This window comes from Callospermophilus lateralis, chromosome 2, assembly GCF_048772815.1.
Source record: "Callospermophilus lateralis isolate mCalLat2 chromosome 2, mCalLat2.hap1, whole genome shotgun sequence".
NCBI lineage: Eukaryota > Metazoa > Chordata > Mammalia > Rodentia > Sciuridae > Callospermophilus > Callospermophilus lateralis.
Genome location: NC_135306.1, coordinates 108,865,446 through 108,877,570, shown reverse-complemented (window position 1 = coordinate 108,877,570; position 12,125 = coordinate 108,865,446). Strand labels below are relative to the sequence as shown.

Genomic DNA, 12,125 nt, shown 5'->3' with positions numbered 1-12,125 from the left:
CCACAGTGATAGATTTTTGGATCAGTTGAGCTGAGACTGAATCCTAGCTGTGTTGTTTGACTTAGAGCAACTCTTTAAAATTTTATGTATTTACTTTTTTGAGATGGGGTCCTACTATGTTGCCCAAGCTGGTTTCAAACTCCCAGGTTCAAGTAATCCTCCTGTCAGCCTCTGGAATAGCTGGGACTACTTTCAGAATCTCAGTTTCTTCATCTGTACATTACCTTGAACAGCTTTTTGACCTAAAGAGCAAATAGCTGTCAGGTGGTTTGTACATGGGTGCTTAATCTATTAGTAGTGTTAGTGGGAAAAGCATTTTTTTCTAGTAAGCCCTTTTCCCACCAACATTACTTTTTTTTTTTTAATAACATCTGGTTTTGTATTATCTTGCAGTCTTTCAAATGTTTATTTTTTAGTTGTAGTTGGACACAGTATCTTTATTTTATTTATTTATAAGTGGTGCAGAGGGCCTCACGTGCTAGGCCAGCACTCTGCCACTGAGCCACAACCCCAGCCCCTCCCACCAACATTACTAATGTGGTGTTGACACTCCCCTGTCGTAATTAGGTCTTTAGGCATGACCTTTAATCTCTCTCAACCTGTTTGCTGATTTTAAAGAACAGAAATGATGACTACTTCAGGGTTGTAGCAAAGCTAAGTTTAACCAGAGGAAAGGAAGTATCACCTAAACTGTACGAATTGCTTGTGCCACTGCTGGGGAGAGGAAACTATAAATTCTGAATGAGAAGCCTTTGGGAACAGCCCTTTTATCGGTCTATGATAAATGCAGCCCAGTGGGCACAGAAACTTGCTTAAGTACCCGGTATTTAGTCATACTGGACATTTTAGGGTTAACAGATCCTCCCTTTCCTCCTGGGCATGGTTAACTCCTGTTTAATTGGCTATCCTTACGGGGGCGAAAGGCAGTTTATAGGTAAAACTGGGAAGCCTCTCTTAGCCTGTGACCATCAATATTCTTGATTCAGAAAAACGTGGCAAGCCTGGTTCTCAAAATGGAAAGCCCCCGGGGCGAAAGGGAACTCACGCTCCGGGCGAGCCCGCAGAACAGTGGCGGCGAAGGCGGCTCTGTTGTAATCATTCTAATTCCCCTCCAGAGGAAGGTACCTCCCCTTCGAGGGAAGGCGCCGGACGTGACGCTGAACCTTCAGCAGTCCCGTAGTCAGACGGTGGGACTAGCTCAGGCCCACGTGTCCCCAGTTCCCGCCAGCTCGAGATCCCGGCCTCCACGGACCTCAGGGCACTTTAGGGGCACCACCCGCCCAACTTCCTGAGCGGAGTCATGTCTGGCAACGGTAACGCGGGTAACGCGGGTAACGCGGCTGCAACGGCGGTGAGTCCTGAGCGGGTGACCGGCAAGACTTGAGGCTTCCGGGAGAGCCATGCAACGATTGGCCCGAGGTTGCCATCCTCCTTTGTCTATTGGTTGGAATGGCTTTCCGTCATCTTTTTCCTCTATGGTTTTTTAAAGGGCCAGTAGCTAGGTTAGCTTTTGGAAGAAAAGGGAAAATCAGTGAGGAGTGGGGGAGGGGTTAGGTGTGGAAGTACTGCCAGCCTTGGAACCTTCATCCTTGAGGACTTATCCGTGCTCCTTCCGTCTAGGCCTTGTATATTTGGCTCTAGGGTTAGTAAACTAGCACGGGAGAAGTTCACCTACATAAGCAGCGTTCTTTCATAAGATACAGGCCAGTGGGGCCACCTTGGAAAACATTCGCTTCTGATTCAAAGGAGAGCACTTTCCCAATTCTCCGAACTGCGTACAAATGCCTTGGAAGTAGAGCCTTGTCCCTTTCTGCTTTATAGCAGTCACCCAGCCTCATGAGACTGGGGATTTGTCTTTCCGACCTGGATCTTCCCATTCTTAGCTTGACTGCCGAACCATGCGCTGGTGCACAGGCAGACTACAGAGCCATGGAGGCTACTGCATGCCTAAGATAAGACAGAAGGGGCGGCTGCTTATCTCCTTCTTTCCAGCCTGCGGGTGAGCAATGGGTTTCTTTGCTAGTGCAGACATGCCAGAACACTGAGCTAGAAGGAAAAAGTTGATCTTTCCATTATTAGCTGTGTTATCCTAAGCGAATCATTTCACGTCTCAGTGCCAGCCTTTGCTTTTGTAACATCCTTCAACAATTGCCTGCCCTGTCTACCTAGTAGAATTGTTGTGAGGGCAACAATATGCAAAAGCAGTAGAGCTAGCTGTTCATCATGCTGGTCTCAAACTTCTCACCTCCAGCAATCCTCCCACTTTGCCTCCCAAGTGTTGGGACTATCAGTGGGAATCACTGAAACCTGCTTGGTGTGGTTTGGTACTGGAGATTGAACTCAGGGGTTCTTCACCGCTAAGCAAGATCCCCAGTTCTTTTTTATTATTTGTTTTAAGATAGGGTATCGCTAAGTTGCTGAGGGTCTTACTAAGGTGCTGAGGCTGGCCTCAAACTTACAATGCTCCTGCCTCAGCCTCCTGAGTCTGGGATGACAGACATACTCCAGTGTGCCCAGATGCAAATATGTATTTTTTAATGGAACAATTTGACTTGAATATGTTTTGCAGATTCAGTAACTTGAGGGATTGCTTGAATTTTACAGCTGGGACCTTAGATTCCTTTTTCTGGGCTTCCTATGGTAGAATTTTAGAGTCCTGTTTCAAGCCCAGCCAAATTTGCAAGGGGCCTTACAGAGATGATTTATTGAAGGAGTGATCATAGTGGAATAGACTTGAGTCCAAGAACACCAAGCTCTTACCTCCTCCAACAATAAAGGCATCAGATGTCTGACTGCAAAAGAACTTCACAGGATGAAGATCCTAGAACAGGGGAAGTTGATGTTTCTACAGTGGCTCCTGTTTGATGTAGAAAGAAATAGAACCTCTGACTCACACTAAAGAATCCAATTTTACCTGCTTGGCACTGAATACCTTCATCCAAGGTGCCTGACAGGAAGAAGTGTGTCCCATTGAGGGTTTTTTTTTTTGGGGGGGGGGGCAGGGATATGCCAGGGATTGAATTCAGGGGCTCTTGACCACTGAGCCACATCCCCAGCCCTATTTTGTATTTTATTTATTTAGAGACAGGGTCTTACTGAGTTGCTTAGTGCCTCACGTTTGCTGAGGCTGGCTTTGAACTCGTGATCCTCCTGCCTCAGCCTCCTGAGCTGCTAACAGGCATGCACCACCATACCCAGCCTCCCATTGAGTTTTTGGCTTGAGATCTGACACCCCAACATTTACTTGATGAGACCAGAGGGAGCACTCTTGATGAATGAATGTTAGGCAGTTCAGCCTCATAGTCTTATAGATATTGAGGCAGATGTTACATCATCATTTCATAGATGAACAAACAAGCCCTGGTGGGGTGGTGCAGTGTTACCCAACAAGAGGCTGTACATTAGATCATTTGACCCAAGTCCAGTAGGTGCATTCCAACCAGATTAAGGGACCCTTAGTGTGGCAGCTTCCAGGTAGTTCTCAGCATCTGGTGGCACTAAAGCTTTCTGGAGTGCCTGCACTGTGCTGGATCGTAAACCTGTACTCCAGTGATGTGTGACTCCAGCTGCCCTGCCCAGCCAACTGTAGGCTCCACCCTCCCTTTGGCCAGGCTGATGGGCCTTATCTCTTTACCCACATGTTTGTGTACAGCACTCCCACTGAGAATTGACTTGGCCAGGGTGGGCTTTGCGTCTCAGTGTCCTGGTTACTGCCACAACAGTAGTAGCAGATCCTACCATTGCTTCCCTCTGGATCCTGAAGAGGGAAGAAGGTACTGAGGAAGGTCAAGGGACTAGTTTTGAAGTATTTCTCCACTCTGAGGCTCAGCTAGCCACACACAGGCCAGAGACTGAGGTTTCTTTCTTCTGAGTTAGTGAGTCTGGTTCTTGGACAAGGAACACAAGGATCAGAGGGGACTGTAACCCAGAGATTTTTTTTTTTTTTCAACAGGAAGAAAACGGCTCAAAGATGAAAGTAATTCGAGTGGGTACCCGTAAGAGCCAGGTAAGTGTGGACATTGGGTGGAGGAGGTTTGTCAGAAAAAATTCTGGTGCTCACAGGATGACAAATTGAGGGGGCCCAGAGGGTCAGCTCCCAGCATAGAGGAAATGAGGTGGCTGGGGGTTAAATCCTGTGGGGAATGGCAGATTGATTTCTGTAGAAAATTACATCCTGAACTAGGGTGCAGAGGACTCCCAGGCCAGGCTCTTCTCTTTCCCAGGTGAGAATTCCATTCCCTTTAGGATCTCCCTGACCTTATGAGGATCTGAGCTTGGAGCAGTGGCCAGGGAAGGGCAGGACTAATACAAATCTCTGTCCTCAGCTGGCTCGCATACAGACAGACAGTGTGGTGGCAATGCTGAAAGCCTTATACCCTGGCCTGCAATTTGAAATCAGTAAGTTTCCTGGAGATGTATGGAAGTTAATGGGAAGCCAGTATTAGTGGAGGGGAAAGCACAGGGTTCCTGGCTTTGCTTATTGCCAAAGACTGGCCCCTGTCTCCAAGAACCCCTCTTGGCTTCTCCCAGTTGGAGGGCTGGCTCTCCTCTGAACATCTCTAGCTCTGACTGTCTGGGTTAATTTGGCATTTAATATCTTCTGCCTTGGATTTTTTTGCAAGTGGGTCTGTCTTCCTGTTAGATGGTGGGGAAGGAGCTTATGTGGCTCTGTTCCACTAGGAATTTTAGTACAGTACTGGGCAGAGTAGGGACTCAGTAAATGCTGATTAATGACGTGATTGGTTGATTTTCTTCTCAGTTGCTATGTCCACCACAGGGGACAAGATTCTTGATACTGCACTCTCTAAGGTAACAACAACTTCCCTTCATTCCTTATACCCCTTCATTCTTCCTTGCCCTAAAAGATTCACTCTGAGGCTCTCTCTTGCCTGGCAGATTGGAGAGAAGAGCCTGTTTACCAAGGAGCTAGAGTATGCCCTGGAGAAGAATGAGTAAGTGGAGACAGGAGAGCATGGCACAATCTCTTGCTGGGATCCCTGTATGCTACAGATCCAGTGATCAGTAAAGCTGCTAGTGTAGACCAGATAAAATAGGGGACTCATATGTGGGGTTCGGGCTTCTGAAAAGGAGAGTGACCTGGTTTGGAGCCATCTGGCTGGTTGGAATGTAAGAGTGATTGGGAAAATGGGGTAGAAGGTAAGTGGGGAGGAGAGCATATCAAAGGTCCCAAGGCTGGGGAAGGCCTGCTTCCTAGACTACCCTTGGCTCCACTACTGAAGCTGAGGCAGGAGCCAACTGCTTCAGCCCCTTCCCCTCTCCCTGCCTCCAATCTCTCTAGAGTTGACCTGGTCGTTCACTCCCTGAAGGACCTGCCCACCGTGCTGCCTCCTGCCTTCACCATTGGAGCCATCTGCAAGTAAGAGTCCTAGAAGCAAGGGGCCTGAGCAGGGGGTAGACCTCACAGGAGACGTTGCTTTTCCCTCTGGGACTTGGTTCTCTGCTTTGAGTGTGGCAGAAAACTTAGAATATGCCAGTCAGTTAGCTACTGAGAGAATGGAAATGACTCAAATTGAAATTTCTCCTTCATTCCATGAACTTCCTTCCTCTTCCAGGCGGGAAAACCCCTGTGATGCTGTTGTCTTTCACCCAAAATTTGTTGGGAAGACCCTAGAAACCTTGCCAGAAAAGAGGTGAGTGGGGCCTGGATGGTCATCCTGGTGGGAGGAGCAGGAAAGGAACAGTGGCTGCCTAGTGTTAAATTTTAAATCCTCTTTCTGAGCAGCACTGTGGGGACCAGCTCCCTGCGGAGAGCAGCTCAGCTGCAGAGAAAGTTTCCACATCTGGAGTTCAAGAGTATTGTATCCTTTAGAAGGAGGGGGTCAAGATTCTTGATACTTGAGGAAGAAGACAAGACGTAGATGACCCTGGAAGTCCTGAGAGTGGAAGGGGCTTCTGGTGCAGGTGGCCCATAGGGGCAGCAGGCTGTCTTTCCATCCACCCATTCACCCATCCTTCCATGTATCCATCCATCCATCTGCAATCCTTTAATGTTTTCTTAGCCCAACGTAGATGCCTCACATTGGGGATAATGATGAGTGATATAAACTTTGTCCTTACTTATGTAGAATGAAAAGTTTACATTTTAGTTAGGTCTATAGATAGGCATTGATGATACAAAGTGATAGTGAATAGTGATTGTTTCTGGGGGCATAGAGGTGTGGTGCGCTTCAGGAGTCCTTCCACTAGACAGCATGGGAGTACGCTGGCAAGGAAATTGTCATACCTACTTGGCTGATGGCTCCCAGCATAGAGGTGCTTCCATTTTTACTTTATATATGCTACTATATTATTTTGATTTTTTTTTTTTACTATGCAGTGGGTTTTGTTTGTTTGTTTGTTTGTTTTGTATTAGAGATTGAAACCAGGGGTACTTAAATACTTAACCACTGAGCAACATCCCGAGCCTTTTTTGGGGAGGGTACCAGGGATTGAACTCAGGGACACTCAAGCATTGAGCCACATCCCCAGCCTTATTTTGTATTTTACTTAGAGACAGGATCTCACTGAGTTGCTTAGCAACTCGCTTTTACTGAGGCCAGCTTTGAATTTGAGATCCTGCTGCCTCAGCCTCCCCAGCCTCTGGGATTACAGGAGTGCGTGACTGTATCCAACATTCTCAGCTCTTTTTATTTTTTGAGACATGGTCTCACTAAGTCACTAAGACTGTCCTCAATCTTGGAATCCTCTTCTCTCAGCCTTCCAATTTGTTGGGATTACAGGTGTGCACCATCATGCCTGGTGAATATATAGTTTTATAAAACTAATTTTAAAAATGGTATATGCTAAGTGCTTAATGGGTAAAAATGGGGATTTTCTGGAAGCATCTAGCTGGAACATCTAAACAGAGACTTAGGGATCATGGAAGGTTTCTCTGGAGTCTTGTAAACTTGGGCAAGTTATTTAACCTTTCTGTATCATTGTCCTCATCTGTATAGTACTGCATATCTACTGCACAGGGCTGTCATGAAAATGAAATGAGCTGATATGGGAAAACACTTTAGAACAGCACGGTGTTGTAAATGGTGGCTGTTGTCATGAAGCCTGAGAGCTAAAAGATGGGTAGATGGAGAAGAAAAGAAACTCCAAATAGCATGTGGCTTCTGTTAGTCCTTAGCGTCTCTCCGCAGCGGGGAAACCTCAACACCCGGCTTCGGAAGCTGGATGAGCAGCATGAATTCAGTGCCATCATCCTGGCTGTGGCTGGCCTGCAGCGCATGGGCTGGCAGAACCGGGTGGGCCAGGTAGGGGCTTCCAATTTCTCCTCCCCGAGTTCATCTGTTTCTCCTTCCTTCCTGTACCATCTCCTCCTCCTCTTCCTTCTTTTTTTTTTTTTTTTTTGTATTAGAGATTTAACCCAGGGCACTTTACAACTGAGCTACATTCTCTTCTCGGCCCTGTTTATTTGTTTGTTTATTTATATTTATTTATTTACCTATTTATTTATTTTGAGACCGGATCTCACTGAGTTTCTTAGGGCCTCACTAAGTTGCTGAGGCTGGCCTTGACCTTGCACTCCTCCTGTCTCAGCCTCCTGGGCAGCTGGGATTACAGGTGTGTACTGCACTGCCATGCCTGGCTGTACCACCTCCTCCTCCCTTTTTTTTTTTTTTTTCTTTGTCACTGTAGATGGGCAGTATGCCTTTATTTGTTTCATTTTATATGGTGCTAAGGATTGAACCCAGTGCCTCATAAATGCTAGGTGAGTGCTCTGCCACTGAGCTACAGCCTCAGCCCCACCTGACCTCTAATGCTGCAAATAGATTCCCAGGATTGGGAGATTGGAAAACAAAGGCCAGACTCCTGCTTGTACCTCCTCAGGGTTTCTAGATGTTAATCGAAGTACATCTCATTGCTGGATGCTTTTGGGCACCCCTGACCTCTCCCCACCCTTCTACCTGTTCTACTTCCACAGATCCTACATCCAGAGGAATGCATGTATGCTGTAGGCCAGGTAAGCTTGAGAAGCCACTTGTTAATTTGCTCCCTTCCCTTTGTTCTCAACAAGGAATCTGGTCTCACAACCTACAGTATCTGCATTCCTCAAAATAAAATTCGCAGGGAGGGGGCCTTGGGATGCTACTGGCCCCAAAGACCCTGGGGAACAGACAGAAGGGTGGTTCCCATCCTTAGCTGCATTAGTTGAGAGAAGATCAAGCTTGATGTGTTTTCATCAGGGGGCCCTGGCTGTGGAAGTCCGAGCCAAGGACCAGGACATCTTGGACCTAGTGGGTGTATTACATGATCCTGAGACTCTGCTTCGCTGCATCGCTGAAAGGGCTTTTCTGAGGCACTTGGTAGGACCTGTGCTTGCTCTGGAGGAGGGGGGTGGGCAGCCAGGATGTGCTGTGTATGTAGTGATCACTCATTTTTGTTGAATGTTGTGAATGTGGAGGATGCAGGTCTTGGCCCAGCAGCCTTTTCAGTTATGTCCTCTATATCTCTGAGGGCTGTGGTCAAAGCATAGGAACTTTTCATTGCAGGAAGGAGGCTGCAGTGTGCCAGTAGCAGTGCATACAGTGATAAAAGATGGGCAAGTAAGTAGGGGAAAATGGGTGGGAAGACAGGGAAGGACTACGGCATTTCTCCCTATGCATCGTAGGTTTCTAAGCAGTCCCCTCTCAGAATATGCTGAAGCAACCATTTTCTTTCCCAGCTTTACTTGACTGGAGGAGTCTGGAGTCTAGATGGCTCAGATAGCATGCAAGAGACAATGCAGGCTACCATCCATGTCCCCACCCAGGTACCAAGGATGGAGGGTGAGGAGGGAGTAATAAATAATAGTGCATGTAATCTTGTCATTCTCACCAAATCTCACCTCCTTCCTTCATCCAGTATGACGATGGCCCAGAGGATGATCCACAACTGGTAGGCATCACTGCCCGGAACATTCCAAGAGGAGCCCAGCTGGCTGCTGAGAACTTGGGCATCAGCCTGGCCAGCTTGTTGCTGAACAAAGGAGCCAAGAACATCCTGGATGTTGCAAGGCAGCTTAATGATGTCCACTAAATGGCCTGTGGGGTTCAAGTGCTTGAATTGCCACTTTCCAGTGCCTATGATCAGGACCCCTGTGATCAATGGGGAGTGATTACCCCAGACTGAACTGCAGGGTCTGAGACTTCCAAGGACTTGCCTCACCTTGGGGCATTGATGACTGCCTTGCCCTCTGTTAAGTGGGGCATCATCTCTTTTTAGACATCCAAGCCAGTCTTTGAATGTAACCAACTCTACTAATAAACCAGCTCTGAAAAATGGTTGTTTTGGTGGGGCTGGGGAAAAGAGATAAAGCCCCTCCACCACCAACCCCCCCCCCTTTTTTTTTAACTAGGAATGGAACCCAGAGGCACTTTACCACTGAGCTACATCCCTAGCCCTTTTTGAGACAGGGTCTCACTAAACTTAGTGCCTTGCTAAATTAAATTGCTGAGGATGGTCTCAAACTTGTGATCCTCCTGTGTCAGCCCCCCCCCCCCCCCCCCAGTTGTTGGGATTATGGGCATTAGTCACCATGCCTGGCAAAACTCTTAAACCTTACTTGAGTCTAAGACCTTTGCTCAATGTTCTCCTGGAACATTTTTTTTTGTGGGGGATGGGTTGAGCTACATCCCCAACCCTATTTTAATTTTATTAAGACCGGGTCTCACTGAGTTGCTTAGTACCTTCCTTTTGCTGAGGCTAGCTTTGAACTTGGGATCCTCCACAGTCTCAGCCTCTGGAGCTGCTGGCACTGCTGGAATTAATTATGGCAAGGCTCCCAGCTCTTCAATGTTTATACCTTGACAGTAATTTCAAACAAGTCCATTGTCTCACAGGGAGAACCAAAAAAGCAAGAGAATTGCTTTAAACTGTGGCTTAGAATCTAGAGTGTAGTTCAATGGTAGAGCACTTGCACAGCACAGAGGCCTCTGGCACTGCCAAAAAAAACCCCAAATCCTAGTTTGTCCCTTTTCCAGTTAACAGTACAGCATATTTAACATTAGTCTCTTCCACCCCACTACTTTAGGAAAGGAAGCATACATGTTATTAACCCTACAACTCTTGTAAAATGAAAACAGACACTTCATTTTTTTAAAAAAAGAATCCTTTAATAAACAAAATTAGACCATCTGAAACTCCCCAATACTTAAGGTTCTAGTCGTGGATGGGTTAGCTGCAAAATTCCAGTTCAGAAGCCAAGAGAGGCTCAGTCCACAGATTAACTGACATGTGCTGGTATCTAGGTGCTTGGATTGCAGAGTTTAGTGGCTGGAAGGGAAATGGGGTTGATAAGCCCGACAGGCCCAGTTTTCAGTCTCTTTCAGCACAAACAACTCTTTTGCTATCCACACAACCAGCTCTATGTCCAAACTGGAGCAAACTTCTTCCTAGGAGTCATCTCAGGAGGAAAGATTTGTCCTGGCCACACCACGTAGGCCTATGAATGAAGACGGAGATGACTGAAAATCCTGGGACTTGGCATAAAAGGGGCACCAAACCAAAACAAGTGATCGATTTCTCTCAAAGCCTGGAAATCAACAGTCAACGTCTGAAAGTCTTGGCAAGAGCTAAGCACCACGCTGAAGAAATGATACATCCAAGCTGCAGCAACTGAGGAACTCACCTTGAGGGCTGCCGGCTTCTTGGCCTTGGCTGCCCACCTCTGCCCTACGTCAACGCGGAAAGCAAGTCTTCCAGAAGGTGCTGTGGCCTTACCGCAGCCCACCAGCCATTCTGAGGATGGGGGGGTGGCTGAGTCACCCGCACCAAGGAGGGCAGGTGCTGCGCCCCCAGCCCAGGGGCCCCGAACAAGCCCGAGAAGGACGCCAGCCCGCCCCTCCTTCCGGTAGCCAGGACAAGGACCGAGGCCCTCTAGCGCTGCGGCAGGCCGTGCGGGCGCGGGGGAGGGGAGGGTGGGAGGCGGCGGGGATGCTAGGGGAGGGGGCCGGGCGCCGCGGTTCGCACGCCTAGCGGCCCAACGTGGCTCAGCTCTTTCCGTGAGGGCGGTGGTGGCCCTTAAAAGGGCCTTTGTGATAGCATAGGGAGGGCTGGGCAGCCGGCCGCAGCGCGGGCACCCCTCAGTACTCCTGAGAGGCCTGGGTGGCTTTCTTGCCGCCCGCCGGCGCCTTCGGCCCCACGGTGGCGCTGGTCTTCTTGGGCAGCAGCACGGCCTGGATGTTGGGCAGAACGCCCCCTTGAGCGATCGTCACGCCGCCCAGAAGCTTGTTGAGCTCCTCGTCGTTGCGGATGGCCAGCTGCAGGTGGCGGGGGATGATACGCGTCTTCTTGTTGTCGCGGGCCGCGTTGCCCGCCAGCTCGAGAATCTCAGCGGTGAGGTACTCGAGCACCGCCGCCAGGTAAACCGGCGCGCCGGCGCCCACTCGCTCGGCGTAATGGCCCTTCCTCAGCAGCCGATGTACTCGGCCCACAGGGAACTGGAGACCCGCGCGCGAAGAGCGCGACTTGGCCTTAGCGCGGGCCTTGCCGCCAGTCTTGCCGCGGCCGGACATAATGCGCGAGGTAGAACAGTGAAGAACAGCGTCTCGGAAGACCTCTCAACTGCCGCCCGCCGCAGTCCAACTGCTGCCGCGCGCGCCGCAGGGCCGCCCTTATAAGCCCCTAGGGCACACCCCCGCGCCCTTCCGATTGGTTCTTTTCTCCAATACGTGCCTCCGGTTGGTTGCGATTAACCCTTCCGTGACGTGCCTCAGCTGGGAAAGCGCGCCCGGCGATTGGTCGAATTTGAAAACCTTTTGCCCGGGGAAAAAGACGAGGAAGAGCGATAGCACACAGCCGGCCTACCACCTCCGGCTGTGGCCAATCCATGTAAAGCGCGGGAGATTTAAACCCTATAGCCAGAGACCAAAACCGGAAGCTAAAAAGAGTAGCACCTGAATCCGTGCTGGATAGCCCCTGGGAAATCCGTGCTGGCCTATGATTTTTAAAGGAAAGGAGTCAACTCTACAACTATCTCTGCCTCCCTTCCAGGTCTGTTCACTCCTCACTCCCTCCTCTTATCTGGCAAAGGGAATGTAAAAAAGAAAGAAAGAAGGCCTCTTGAAAGTTCCATCCTATGCCAGAACACAAAACCTCCATCTCACCTTAAGTGTGTTTCAATATTTATTCAACAT

At 48.8% G+C, this 12,125-nt stretch overlaps 2 protein-coding genes across 4 annotated transcripts; one reads left to right on the top strand and one right to left on the bottom strand.

Annotated features, from left to right (window-relative positions):
• The first annotated feature begins 1,150 nt into the window (after positions 1 to 1,150).
• On the top strand, positions 1,151 to 9,264 carry Hmbs (hydroxymethylbilane synthase). 3 transcript variants are annotated; one of them, XM_076846295.1, is made up of 14 exons: positions 1,151 to 1,351; positions 3,953 to 4,006; positions 4,326 to 4,398; positions 4,760 to 4,809; positions 4,897 to 4,952; positions 5,300 to 5,377; positions 5,574 to 5,651; positions 5,744 to 5,819; positions 7,149 to 7,262; positions 7,934 to 7,972; positions 8,196 to 8,246; positions 8,502 to 8,555; positions 8,675 to 8,761; positions 8,854 to 9,264. In XM_076846295.1, exons 1-14 carry the CDS (start codon positions 1,301 to 1,303, stop codon positions 9,025 to 9,027), a joined length of 1,035 nt encoding a protein of 344 aa, XP_076702410.1. In that variant the 5' UTR covers positions 1,151 to 1,300; the 3' UTR covers positions 9,028 to 9,264. The 3 variants fall into 3 exon arrangements, with proteins under 3 accessions (XP_076702410.1, XP_076702408.1, XP_076702409.1); XM_076846293.1 differs by having other exon boundaries at positions 8,196 to 8,315; XM_076846294.1 differs by lacking the exon at positions 1,151 to 1,351 and adding an exon at positions 1,437 to 1,999 and having other exon boundaries at positions 8,196 to 8,315.
• An 842-nt stretch (positions 9,265 to 10,106) lies between these two features.
• On the bottom strand, positions 10,107 to 12,019 carry H2ax (H2A.X variant histone). Its single transcript, XM_076846288.1, has 2 exons — positions 10,619 to 12,019; positions 10,107 to 10,432 (listed from the first exon to the last, which is right to left on the bottom strand). Exon 1 carries the CDS (start codon positions 11,502 to 11,504, stop codon positions 11,073 to 11,075), a length of 432 nt encoding a protein of 143 aa, XP_076702403.1. The 5' UTR covers positions 11,505 to 12,019; the 3' UTR covers positions 10,107 to 10,432; positions 10,619 to 11,072.
• Positions 12,020 to 12,125: the final 106 nt, after the last annotated feature.